The sequence below is a fragment of the Anguilla anguilla genome, chromosome 4, assembly GCF_013347855.1.
Source record: "Anguilla anguilla isolate fAngAng1 chromosome 4, fAngAng1.pri, whole genome shotgun sequence".
Taxonomy (NCBI): Eukaryota; Metazoa; Chordata; class Actinopteri; order Anguilliformes; family Anguillidae; genus Anguilla; species Anguilla anguilla.
Genome location: NC_049204.1, coordinates 25,147,112 through 25,161,082, shown reverse-complemented (window position 1 = coordinate 25,161,082; position 13,971 = coordinate 25,147,112). Strand labels below are relative to the sequence as shown.

At 47.1% G+C, this 13,971-nt stretch overlaps 1 protein-coding gene across 1 annotated transcript; it reads right to left on the bottom strand.

Moving 5' to 3' along the window:
• Positions 1-343: 343 nt before the first annotated feature.
• On the bottom strand, positions 344-13,714 carry tm6sf2 (transmembrane 6 superfamily member 2). The gene is made up of 10 exons (XM_035413407.1): positions 13,623-13,714; positions 10,609-10,712; positions 8,319-8,416; positions 7,563-7,666; positions 6,339-6,421; positions 5,621-5,745; positions 5,400-5,501; positions 4,502-4,594; positions 3,065-3,184; positions 344-2,169 (listed from the first exon to the last, which is right to left on the bottom strand). Exons 1-10 carry the CDS (start codon positions 13,712-13,714, stop codon positions 1,960-1,962), a joined length of 1,131 nt encoding a protein of 376 aa, XP_035269298.1. The 3' UTR covers positions 344-1,959.
• Positions 13,715-13,971: the final 257 nt, after the last annotated feature.

Genomic DNA, 13,971 nt, shown 5'->3' with positions numbered 1-13,971 from the left:
TTACTGAGTGCGTGAAGACATTAGCAGTGAGATACAACAGGACTACTATAATACTTATAATTCTTGCTATCTGTATAAGTTAAATTCAGAACTGACAGGAGGCCCCACGACATTACTCGTTGGTTTAGGCATGTACTGTATATCAGTGGGAGTCCTAGTAGGGCCCAGAATATATTCTCCATATTCTCCATACGCGCTATAGAGCTCCTGCTTTAGGGGATTAGTTGCCCACATGTTATCCACAGACCACAAAGCAGGAGGAGGCCACAGAAGAAGGAGACCTCTCACACTCTCAGTGTGCTGAACAATGGGGAAACCTAACAGCAGTAGCCTGCTCAGGGCTTGACTTTGAACTTTGTGGCGTACTTTCAATACTTGCTTTCTGTTTCAGCATTTAAAAATAGACAAGACACCTGCCGATGCTCCACGGATATTATCATGTTCTTTATTTCACAGCAGCGGGTGGGGAAGACAAGGTTTATGGGGCACCTGTACAGGGGATGCGATGCTTTCGCTCACGTAGAGGCTGAGGATAGGCATGGTTCACTGAATGTACTTTTCCAGACTGTAAGCGAAAAGGACTTGCAGGCCTGCTCACTTGCTTGAATTCACTGGCGCAGGCTATCACACGCACCAACTGCCAACTGTTCAACAATCTGTGCTTCTCAAGGTGCAAGTTATGACAGCGTACATCTTCCACCCACGACTCAAATTTACTGACTCATTCACTAATCAGTCTCTGCATAAGTGGAGTCCCAGCTAATTATCCTCTCCATACAGAAATTCCTTAACCAGACTGTCTAGTGGTGACAGCTTTCTGCATGGCTGAGCTAAATCTCGCTGTTGTAAAATCATAACTGGCATGAGTGCTTAGGGTTGTCTTCACCAGGTGCTGTTGTAACCGTAACTCTGAGGACTACGAACATAATCTGTTAGTACGTGTACGTTTACTGTTTGTGTGCATTGACAGTGCACTTATTCCAGTACTCCGCAGTCTATTGTTCTGATTTGTCAGCATAGTCCCAAAATGCCTCCACTTTAGTCAATTATCACCAATCAAGACTGCCGCTGCTGTATCAATATTAGTCTCACAGCTTAAAGAGGATCTACTGATTCATAAGTCTGCACTAATTGCAGAATCAGAGGGGTTAGCATTGTTGAAGCAACTGATTGCTCATAGTACAGCTCAGTCAGAATTGTGTCTGGAGGAGCTGACTGTTAGTCCTAACAGGGGTAGGTTTATACTGTATATGTGTCTTTACAGTTAAGAATGTTCCAGTTTTGCATGTCAGAGATTGAGTCAGCCACATACAATCAGTAGGTCAGAGCAGAGCAAGATCACATAATAAACTGAGTTATAGGGGTGTAACATTACATAGACCCGGATCGATGTATCGGTTCAAAGGGTAACGATCCGATCCAATCGATACAGTATACAAAAATCAATCCATATTGTTATGCATCATAGCAAAATATTTTCTTAAATATCTATAATCTTATGCTGGGTTGCTCACTAGCAACACTGCCAGCATCACTGTTTATGTTTTACGACCGAAGCTCACCACCATTCACGTAGTGCCATTTTTCCTTCTGTTAAACATGACGTAAATAGGTTTTTGCACTCTCAACCTCATTTTGGTTGTATGTGTATGTTGTAACACGGTTGTATTAGCTGGATCATATATATAAATTGATCGTTTCTTACTATTTTGGATCATTTTGTATCGTATTATAGCATAATTTGTGATATTGCCGAATATTGAACCGTTGCCTCAAGAATCGAAATCCTATCCTGTCGTGGTGAAGCCTGAGGTTTACACCCCTGCGGAGTTGGCGGTGCCGCAGTGTTCCGCTGGCACGCGGTCAGCCATGTTGACTCCTGCTCCCTGATTGGCGGAGTGTACCGGACGTGGTGTTGGGGTTCGGGGTGGAGGAGGAGCCCCGCGTGGCGCGGCGAGGTCAGTTGTACTTCTTCTCGTGATTGGCCTGCCCCTCGGGCGCCGCCCTCATGAAGAAGGCGGGGTTGCGGGTGCAGCGCAGGGCCAGAATGAGGGGGACCGCCAGATACGCCAGATTGAGCCCGAGGACGGGCTTCCACATCTCCTGGGGGATCCGGTACGGCAGAGGGGTCCGGGAATGCAGGGACGCCCCGACGTGGGACCACTGGCACTGGCGGGGGAGGGGGGAGGGGGGGGGGGATGGAGAGGTTAATGAGACAGATTTCTGGCAGACAGATGTGACGCTCTGCAAATGTTAAACTGCGCTGACGTGGCGAGGACGTGCAGCGGATTAGAGAGCGTTAATACGAAAGCGCTTTGGTTCGAAGATTAGCTCACAAGCCTCGGCTCGGAAATGTCACCCTACGCCTGGCCTGTTGGACCAAATCCAGCTTTTGCGCTTATGGATTTTTTTTTTCAGTTCCAAATGATTTGTGTCAGAGGAACTGTAGAACAGAGCGTTAAGTATCTGGGCACCTGCCCACAGTCACAGCAGTGCGCAGGTGGTCGCGTTGCTGATGCAGGGCACATTTCACAGAGAGCAGATTCGTTTGATTAAAGACACGGCCCTGTTTCACTTTGTCCCTCTGCAGAATTCATTACTAACAGCGGCCTTTCTTTTGCACGCTCTCTTTCGGGTGGTCTTTGATTCCAAAATCCCGAGTCCTGGGATGGATCTGCACCCTTGCTAAAAAGCAGATGGGCCGTGGATGGAATTTTTAAGTGGGACAGGTCTTTCAGTAGAGCAGTTTGTTCGAACGCTTATATTCTGCAGCTGGTGTTCAAGTAATTCAGGTAATAATCTGTATGCAGCACAAAACAGCCACACAGAGTGGTGTTGGTATTTTATAATGAAGAGGGAGGGAGGGGGTAGAGACAAGGACTTTACTGAATCCTGTTATAAATGCATTGCAGACATTGTGACTCATTTCCCAGTCCGAGCAGCAACGCCACACAGGGGAAAATAGATTAGTGTGCTGCTTGTTGTTCTTCCTGGAACAGCGCACGTCCACCTCCCAGGCCAACAGGTATGCTTGGTGACCACTGTAATAATTATGTCCAATTACCTGAGCCATGGCTCCAGCAAAGTACACGGTCCAGTCCAGCATCCAGGTGCAGCCAGGTGTCCACAGCCCATAGGTGAACAGAGCCAGCAGGGGCGTGGCATAGAACATGAAGAGGAGCATCTGCAGCAGGAAATGCATCATAGTCACATCATATCAAAATGCACATTTTGCAACACATTTGTCACAGCAGACTTAAAAGAATCCAGTAGCCTCTACAAAAGCAAGTCTAGGGAAACAGTGGTGAGGCAAACTCCCTATGGACATACAAGGAGTCACAGTGAGAGGACCCGGCCACTAAGGGGAAAGGGGGACCCTGTCTAGTCAGCTCAGGCAGCACCATGTGCGTCCTACCACACCATCACTGCTGCTGGGCACTGACAGTCTCACGGGCATTTAATTGTGCCATCCGCACGCACTCATGGAGTACAGGTGCAACTGCCAGCCGCTGCAAAGGACACCAACATTACTGAAGAATGAAGCTCCTGTTGAGCTAATTGATGTGTACTGTAAATATGCTAATAGGTCTTTACGTGAACTGAGTTGAAGCAAGGGCAGCAAAGTTACATATTTGAGCAGTTTGCCTTGAACTGTCATGTTCCCCATGTATTTGGGAATTTAAAGCATCGAGTCAATTAACAGTGCTGCCAGTCCCGTGGGGAAGGTGTATTTGTAGCTGTAGATTTTCATTATTAACCCTTTAAGGTGTAAGATCACAAATACATAATTAGAATGTTCTTAACTGAACATTATAATGCTGACGTAACAAACACTACTGGTAAATGAAAGCGATGTTCTAGAGTTCTAGAACACTGACATTTGAATTCTGATAAAAACATTACAAAAAAAACTGCTCTTCATAGGGGCTCATTATTAAAATGGCCAGCTTGTGACGGAGAAGCAGAGCCCTGATCAAGCACTCCGCACTCCACCGCATCAGGTTGATGGAGGACTACGGACCCAGGGGAAGGATTAGCTTATCAAGCACCCAGCGCCCCCACTCCGCGCCTGATCGATGGCTCGCCATTCTGCCTGGGCTCAAGCTGTGACAAGGACTTTTGATAACCTATCGACTCCGCAGAAAACAAAGCAAAACAACGCCAACTTCAAACAAAAGCCAGCGCCGCGCCACCACTCACAGTCTCTCTGTCAGGCTAAAAAAAATCATTTTAAATGAGAAAGACGGAACAGCACCAGGCTATTATCCCTTCATTGCGCAGTAATAATGAAAAATTATATTTTCATCAGAGCGGTAAAGTTAGGCGCCATGGAGACCGGGTGAGCCTGGAGGCAGCTCCGGGCAGGTGCTCAGGAGGGGCAGTAATAACTTTGCTGCTGAAAATGAAGTATGTCAGATTGGTTTTCTTTGCTCGGAGCTACGCTCTGGGGCCGGCTTAGTTTATGCTTTGGAAAGCTGAACCGGGGTCAGTTGGTCCTCACCATGACCTTGGGATAGCCCACTGGGTCCTTCAGGTAGGGCTCATACTTGTTAATGTAGGTGAGGCAGGTCTCCAGAGGACAATCAAGAACAACCTGAATGGAGAAAGAGGAGAAAATCACATGGGCTGAGGTCCCCCAACTGTGCAGAACTGAGCGACTAAAGTCAGACAAAAGGACCGGTTCCTCGCTTTTATTTTGCATAATATATACGGGGCCTTGAGGAGCAATCACGGCAAATCCTGTTCAGCGTTTAACTTCGCTGCGACAGAGTTCATATGAGTGTAATAGGGACCAAAGGTCCACAATTAAAAACGAGAAGTTCTTATTCCATCGGACAGTCTGCCCTCCTCTCGTCTTGTTTTGCATTATTTATACAGGTAGAGAGCAGAGAGGGTAAAAGACAGAGAAGAGGATCACAGTTCGAAAGGTGCCAAGGCGAGGGAATCAAACCAAGCCCTTCCCACGCAGACAGTGAGTCAGCCGTCCCTACGGACCCTGCCTCACATCGCACCAAATGGTCTATCAGAGTTGATTTTAGAGTGAACATTTCATTGCAGAAACATATTCAAACAAGGCTGAAATTACAGAGGAGTGCTAATGCAATGAAAGACAAAGCATCTTAGCCCACTACACACTTAATATGCGGATATATTTTCTGCGACCCACCCACCCCTTACTAAAATCAAGTAAAAAAAACATTTGTGAAATATACCCACAAATGTATTTTTTTTGGAGCCTGTAATATTCGGTCCAGCGGACAGCCGGATTCCTCTCGGTCACACCTACCGGTGATGAATCTGGTTCTCCGCCAGACCGAATACTACAAAGCCATTAATGTAAGACATGCGACATATGGGATTTCTGCCAGATTTGTTTGGATTTTAGACCTGGAACTCACAAAGCCCCTGAAGATGGAGAAGCCAATGGCCCCCAGCAGACAGATGATCAGCAGGAAGTCCAGGGGGCGGAGAAGCAGGTTTCTCTTCTGCACGCGCTCAATCTGGGACACACACAGTTAGGTTTTTACAGGAGCCTGAGATCCTGGAGGAGTGGACTGAAAGCTGGTCGTGTCGGCGGGCTGAAGGGATGCTGCTCCGCCCTTGCCCTGGCTCACCTCACCTTTCCCGGGGAGACGGCCGGCAGCTCCCTCCGCCTCCGGAACAGGGCAACCGCACCCCAAATGGGCACTAACAGGAAGGGCATGTTGAGCCAGAACGCGGGGCGGATTTCTGATCCGTATTTACCTGAGAAGAGCAAACGTTTCAACGTTTCATCCATCCAACCGGAGCAGGGAGCTGCATGTTTACAGACTGGGGTGAAGCAGCCTCGTCCGTATGCTTTCCTGCGCTGACATTGATGCATGTACAGGCGCCATTTACAGCCGGACAAAATTCATTTTACACACAGACTCTAGAGGTGGTAAAATAACCCTGCCTTCAAGTATGCAAAATCGTTAGGCCTTTGTGGGCTGCTTGTGCTGATTTTGGGTGAGTGCAAGGATTACTTGTACACATCTCGGATTTTGTTGCAAGCAGAATCCCTGCAGTGTCATTAAGCGATGAAGTTCTTTTTTTTTAATCAAAGCTATGATGCAGATACACATACCTGTACAGACAAAGTTCAGCTCTAGAAATGTACTGTATCACTAGCTCTTCAGAGGCCGGGGACAGATGTGCTGGGAAAGGGCGTGTTCCACTGCGTGCTGTTTTATAGCTGAAACCACACGCTACCGGTGCGCTCTGTGTGCGGCCCACGCACTGGCGCGGCTTCAGAAGGACCCAGCAGCTGTTCTACTGATTGCCTTGCATTGTGGGAAAAGGGGAGGGGATTGTCTCACCGAGGACGATCCCTGGCACGAAGATGACCATGTTGGCAAACAGGGAGCCTGCCCAGAAAATGCCCACAGTCCGGTACGGCTTCCTGTGGGGCAGCAGTCAATCACCCACACCCGTCAATCGCATGCGGCATCCGCCCACCCCCTTTGATTTAACATTTACCCCCAGTGCCTGGAGACGAGGCACGGGGTTCATCGAGTATCCTGTTGAATTACTAAAATAATTCATCATTCATAATCAGTGGTGAACAAGAAACAGCGGATGCAAGGAAATACAGGTTGGAATGGCAATTAATAATCAAGCTTGCCCAATTACGAGTCGCCCATCAGCAGCTGTGCCCCTTCTATTTAATTGTTCCCGTTGTGACATCACAGTATCTTTGTGCATTTCACATTAAATCGCCAAACATCACTTCGAGCAAATCAAAATGATTGGATTATGTCATGTATCGTTCTGATTATAATGAAGAGATGGGAGCTCATTTTTAATTTTAATATTATCTGTTCTCTCCCGACCTGGCTTGTAGAAGTCGGGCACCAGCGTTGCTACATGTGTTGTCAGAGTTGCTGGTGTGCACACTAGCGAAGTGCTTCTCTCGTCTCCAGGGGACAGCTGTGTTTGCTTGTTTTCGTTCCAACTCGGCTCCAATTAATTAAATTTGATCAAGCTTTTAATTGAACGCTGAACTGGATTTGACATTGCTATAACTCCTCTGCAGACCAAAACATCTCTTCTTGGAGCAACAGTATGACTGCAAATAAAAAGATTAAATGTTTCCTTTCTATTGTTCTGCAAATATCTATTCAGTAAATAAATGTAGAGTAGCTGCTTCGGTGAAGCTTAATTCATTTTTTATTGCTCTGGACCCTTAAAGATTCCAGTCTTAATTAAGTTAAAGACATTTGCCATTTATTTGAATAAATTATGAAGCTCGTTAAGAAAAGTAAATAGAGAAATTCCTTAACTTTCTGTAAAGGCTACATATTCTGCAATGAATATTTATTCTGCAGTGAACCAATAACTGTCATACTATATGATGCTGAACTTTGGGCAATATTTATCAGAAAGCTCAATTACACTAGACACCAGTGTATAAAACATGCATAGAGAGTGGATATCCGGGGCCTGCCGTGGAAAACAAAGCATTTGGGTTCTTGTAAAGCTGGTTTATGAATGCAGGATCAGATGACAGACTATAGGGAGGTGAGAGAGACAGATGCACCTACTTCTGACTCATGCGACGCACCATGAGGAGGTACAGGAAGAAGTGCATGATGCCGTCCCAGTAGCACATCATAATGGCGTAGGCTGTGCCCAGATATGGCTCGCCCTGCGAAGGAAGCACGAGGTCGTCAACCCCGCTAACCGGCATTGCAGAGACAGCAACGTTAAGAGTGACCACGCAGTGAAGTGGTCAGTGTTAATTCAACTCTAACAGAGTACATATGAGCCCAATAGGGACCATTTGTGCTCTGTTGGAGTTTATTTAACACTGAACACTTTGCTGCGTACATATCAAACAATGTGTCAGTCAAGGACAGGGCCAGTTGAAGCAGTATGCTTCAGTACAGAGAAGCACCCAGAACCCAATCCTGGCCATGTGTAGTGGGCAGGTGTAGTTCGGCTAGTTCACTAGTGAAGCACAGTAAAGGGAAGGTCTTGTAGCAGGTTACCGTGACAACATTCTCTGTTGATGAAACCTCCAATTTTAAAAATAACGATGTTGCCCTTGGCTAGGGGCAATTTTGCCTTTAGCTGACTGCCAACACATTTGCCAAAGAAAATCTTTGGACGAGTGAGAAGCCCGGGTTCAAATCCCAGGTCGAACTCAGATAAATCTTTAACTCGTTACACATGCCAGTGCCAATGAGTACTGGAAGACAGTGCAGAACTCACTCTTCCATCACCCAGGGAGGGAGGGTATCAGTCAGTGGGGGTTTTCCTGGCATGATGTTCGCCCTGACCTCCCTTCCCACACTCACCGTAGTTCTGTAGAATTCCATGAATCCGGAGGCGAATCCATCGTACTCCAAAGCGCTGGTCAGGTCAATGATGCAAGTGAAGGAAAACTCAGCAAATACTGGAGGGGAAACACTGGCGGTTATTCGCTGAGATGCTGCCACAAATGGAGCTAATTAGCATTTGTATCATTAATGTCATTTCTGCATGGCCTGCCAATGAGCACAGTCTTCATTTTAAAGAGCGAAGGGCCTCTTAAACACATTACCGCGGTACCCAGTCAACGCGGCTCTCACACCATGTTTCCCGGCCCGTCTCCGGATAATGAAGAATTAGACCGAGCTGTTCCATCACTAACTAATACTCTGCGTAACACTGGCTCAGCTTAAAACCGAAGGGTCTGAGCTGCTCAGAACCTTTGAGCGCCTGAAATCGTTTCGCAACTTGGAACTTTCGGGAGGGGACAGAATTAGTGCGCTCAGTGTGAAAATGAAGCACTCTCTCAGTGTGGGAGAGATGCAGCTACGTTTAATAATGACATCTGGCGCGCCCGTGTCCTTGAAGTGCTCTGGGAACAGCTCCTGAGAAGGGTTTTGGGGCATTGTCAGCGTCCTGATTGGAGCTCTCGTACGGGCGCTGCTGAGAATTACAACGGGCTGCAGGAGGACTGCATTTCCCTGCTAAGAGTTAACCCTGTGCCGCTGGAGCTCCCCCTCTCTGCAGAACACCATTTCCCTCTAACCAGCTATTGATTTCCTCGGCTGTGGAGGGAGATAATGATGTCCGCAAGCTGTTGGGTTTGAAGGAGATTTATACTGGGTGCAGTGGGCCGGGTTTTCCAGTGGTTACATGCAGCACTGTGCTGAAAGGGCACTCCTCAATGTCACTCCCCCCCCCCCCCCCTCCCCAGAGTGGCACAGGAAAAATAAAAGGAAGAAAGCACCTGCAGAGCCAGGCCAAGACCAGGATCTGAGGCGCGGGGTCACAAGCGGGGCGTCGGTCTGCCTGACTGTTTGCTTTGGCCGTTTAAGAGGAGCTGCCCGTGACCTTCGGTCCGTTTCCCACATCACACGCACCGGAGCGAACGCGCGCAGGGAGCAGAGCTTCCCTCGCCTACCGAAAATCTCCTCTTTCTCCCCCATCGCTAACGTTCGACCGGTTTGCCAGGACACGCGTTCCGATCGTCCTTGCGGTGTGTCCCGGTCGCGTCAGACGGATCGGCGATACCGCCGTACGGACAGAGGCACCGCATCGATATCCCCCCCTCCGCGTCCGCCGTCAACAGATATACAGACAGATAGCGAAACACGCGCTCTTTCCCCGCTTGCCTGTGACCCTGTAATCCCCTGGTTAAGCCTACCCGCCAAACAGGTACTGTACGATAGAGGGATTATTGTTTCCACCATTATGCTGGGGTGACGTGGAGTTCTGACCTCGAAGGTAGAGCCACAGATGCAGGAATATATTGTCAAATGGGTGTCTCTGGCATGAAACACTGTTTACAGCTCTCTCTAATTCACACATCTTGGCTATGGTTACAATTTACAATGGCAATTTAGTTATTTGGCCAATGCTTTTAGCCAAAGTTACTTTAAAAATTATATGTCACATTGTAAGCAAACACAACCAGAGCTAAAAATAGGCAAGGGTACAGTCATGTGTACGCTGCCATCAAGTTGCAAGCCTCAAGAAAGTTCTATGCGGGTGTGTTAGCTTTGATTGCGTCAATGCTTTAGTTTTTCAGTAGACTAGGTTACATTTTTAAAGCATGAATGAAACTGACGTTGATGAGGGAGAAGGTATTAAGGAAATATAATCCACAAAGTGAGCTCAGCTGCCAGTCTTCCCAAGAACAATGAGTTAATGTGCTGCCGGCCTTATTTATGCCATTTTAATGCCAGGCGAGGCAGATTTACTGTGCTCCTGATTCAAATAAGCAGCTTTCAGATAAGTCAATGGACAATGAACGCAATTCAGAAGAAACCAAGAGGACTGTGGTGATTTAAATTTTTAAAAAAAAATATATTAAGCGGGGGAAATTCAGGAAGCGCTTCTGTTGAATAACTTGTTTTTTTCTGTAAAGTTTTAGGGTAAAAGGACTCTCGGACTCTTCACAATTATCACCGGATGCATAAAGCAGTGTTCAAGCAGAAGCATTCTTCACAGGGAGAAAATCGTGCATGAAAATGTAAATGAGAGAAAGCTTCAAGACGTGATTTTTTTCCTTTTCTTTACACGAGCAGTCTGATAGCTTTCCGTTAGAGCCGCGGGAGGACGCGGTGTTTTTCTCCAAATTAAACTCTTGAGTCGTACCGTAGAACAGGGGGTCCTTGGGAGGATCGTGTCGGACCGCGAGGAAGACCAGAAGGAACACGGCCACCAGAACCCCGACTCCGATCTCCAGTATGACGAAGGGCCTGAAGAGAGCGGGAGAGAAAGAGCGGGGAGCAATCAGGGAAAGAAATCACATTCACAAAATTATTTCACTGTACTATTTAAAAAGCCATTTCCATCATATTTTCTGCCTCATTTTCTTTTCTAATTAGTTCTTGTCTCGGTTTTTTGTGTCTCCTTTCTGCGACGCCAAATTAATGAGCAGTAATGAATGGGTAGGCAGAGGCAGCGATAATTATCGCGGCACCCAGAGCACCAGCCGAGGTGAGGGAGATGTAAGACCGTGGGGAGTGTGTGGCCGCCTGTGTGCGTGCTGCTGCTGCTGGGCCCAGAGCCACTGTTCTGCTACGCGCTTAACGGCCAAAAAATATGAAAAGGTGTTTGTTTTACATATACATTTGGCGGCTTATCTAGAACGACTTACAAAATGGCGCACATAAAACTCCTAGGCAAGGGACAGAGCCGGTGCCAAGTCGTAAGTGTCGGAACCAATAGCAGTAGTCAGTATAGAAAACCTGTAACATAACGATAAGTGCTGCAGTAGGTGCAAGAGCGAGATTGAGGAAGTGTTGCTTTTAGCAGAAGTGTTTGAGGATCTGGTGTTATATGTAGGTGAGGATGGTAAACCCTGTAATCGGTGCTCAGAGTTCAGTGTTAGTCGAGCCAGGATGCAGCGTAAACAGCATCCTTAAAAAAATGAGCCAATTTAGGAACCTCTCGGCTCTTATTTATGGCACTGGCAGAGCGGGGGGGGGGCCGTTCCTGCTGCAGTTCTCCGCTCTCAGAGCCTGTCCCGTGGGAGGGGGCCTTCTCCGCACCTCTCTGCCCCCCCCCCCTGCAGCCTCCATCGGCCCGGGCCTCGTTCCCCCTCCCCCGGGGTCTCTCTGCACAGATCACCAGAATCTGCCGGAACGAGAGCTGCTACCCGTCCCCAGCACCGAAAGCACGGGGGCGCAAGATCGGCCCAGCTACGGAGGGGCGCTCCTGTTTCCCAGACAACAGCCCTCCCCCACTCCGAGCACTACTCTCCCACCCCCCGCCCCCCCCCGTAACCGCCAACACCACTCCCCGATCAATCACCAGGAGCCGGGCAGGAGGCTGTGGGCTCCCAGTGCTGGGGGGCCACAACTCATTGCACTGCTAGGTGGTCAAATGAGGCCATGTTATTTTCAGGGTAAGGATAGCATTTGTTTGAGCGGGCCTTGCGATGCGAGCGGCGTTACTGCTCCCCAAACGCGCAGCGCACAAATTAGAAAAGCAAATTCTGCGACGCCAAAGGGACCCTTTATAGCTGCATCTCAAAGCCGCGGCTAAGATTTATGCGCACAATACTGTTTGTTTGCAAAAAAAAGAAAAGGAAAAAAAAGGCACAGGGCAATGCACGGTCCGTGTCAGGAGCAATTCATCAACCTCTCCCCGCAGCCGATATTGATGGCGGGCGTCCGCGTCCGCGAAGCCCCAAGTGCCGAGCCGACTGGTGACCCAAGAGTAGGCAGATCAGCTTTGAGCCATGGCTGTTTTGTTATAAAAACGACAGGCACACCCATGGTGATTTGTCACTAAGTCTGAAGGATTCTACTCACGTGAAAATGTATTATGAGTGTTCAGGTGTGCACAAAAATCATGTAGTTCTCAGCAACTGTGTACTTTTGCAATAATTTGGATCACATAACTGCTCTCAACAAACAGGTACGCAATTGATAATAGGGTACTGAGGATCTGTATGTGCTGTGCAGCGTGGTGCTTGAATAATACTAACCATCTGCCTGTTTTATATTTTATGCTAATTTTGCACATGTCCTGGACAACAACTGACAAGAATTTGTTGTTTCTTAAATAACTCAGCTTTGTCTTTGCTTAGCTTTGTCCTTGCCCTAACCTCCCTCTCCTTTTTTCTCTCTCTCCCCCCATCTAATACTCTGCTGGTTGCAGTATTCTCTAAGGTGCGAGAATATCAGCAAACAGTAAAGCTGGCTCATTTTCCTTCATCATTCTGTGGGATGTGAGTGTACTGCCAACTTTGGACACAGGCTATTGGTTCTGTGTGTGTGTGTGTGTGTGTGAGAGAGAGAGAGAGCAACAGAGACAAATAGATGGATGGAGAGATAGCATGTGCGTGCACGCGTGCGTGTGTGAGCATGCGTGTGTGTGTGTGTGCGTGTATATGTGTGCATGTTATGGCCCCAGGGTCTTTACTGAAATGGTACAGTGAAAATCAAACAGCGTAAAGACCCCATAACCTCTACTGCAAATGAGAGGCAGTACTGGAGAAATTGCTGTCCTGAGTCTATCACACCTGATTCCTCTGCCAAACCTAGTGAGCTGTGACCACTAGAATATACCGGTCTTTATCCTTGCACATGAGCACAACAGAAAACCAGAGACACTCCAAATAGTGGAAAATTACACAGAGTTTATGCAGGGAATGCTCTAATTTGTATGGGGACAGGCCAATTTCATTATTATTATTATTATTATAATAAGAAGAATAACAATGACACCAACAATAGTATTAATAATAAAAACAATAATAATAATCGTTGTTGTAATTACAAACGTAATGTAAAAGAACAATTACTTTCGTCTAAAACGGCCGAATTATTAATTTCAACATTCGCCTCAATTGTCAAATCACTGAATCTATTGTGTATTTCGCTTCTTGTTGCATTGAGTTGCTAGTGCCCCCTAGCGGTAATACGAATTAAATGGTGCAACTTTCATGTAGTCCTGCGTGATTCGTTGAATTTGGCGACAACAGAGTGCGCGCTTGCCGTTTCAGCATCTTTTTCAACCACTATGATATGCAAGCCTTAATGTTTAAACCGTTAAAATGTAATTACTGAAGAAGGAGTGAAAATATCGACGATGCAGAAGGAATTTCCACCCCAGTTCTGGCTGTAAGGGAATTACAAGCAAACGATATGAAGACTTACTCTTGAAAAGCTGGAACGGTGTTCATGGCATAAAGTACCGCAAGAGCCGACAGAGAGAATAGGAAAATACATATTTCCCGCGGTAGTCCCATTTTCCCTAAATGAGCCAAGATGAACTTTTAAGTCAGCAGTCAGTTGTTGGAAGGACACTGCTTGGTAACACAGCATACAAAACAAATGAAATATATAAAATAAAGTAAAGACTAAATTTATGTGGACAATCCAAAGTTTGAAAATTCAGAATTTCAGTTGTGTGGTGGTGTAGCTATGTCTTCGTTCCTTTCTCCGTTGGTGTCGGAAAAGCAAAGTGGCTCGCTAATTCCGAGACCCAAGATATCCTTCGCGACGA

Excerpts from the sequence above, each read along its gene's own strand:
- tm6sf2 (XM_035413407.1), bottom strand. The coding sequence starts at position 13,714 with ATGGGACTACCGCGGGAAATATGTATTTTCCTATTCTCTCTGTCGGCT. Across the intron at positions 4,595-5,399 it reads TCTCCATCTTCAGGGGCTTT|GTTGTTCTTGATTGTCCTCT; the intron begins GTGAGTTCCAGG and ends TTCTCCATTCAG. Across the intron at positions 2,170-3,064 it reads TTGCTGGAGCCATGGCTCAG|TGCCAGTGGTCCCACGTCGG; the intron begins GTAATTGGACAT and ends CTCCCCCGCCAG.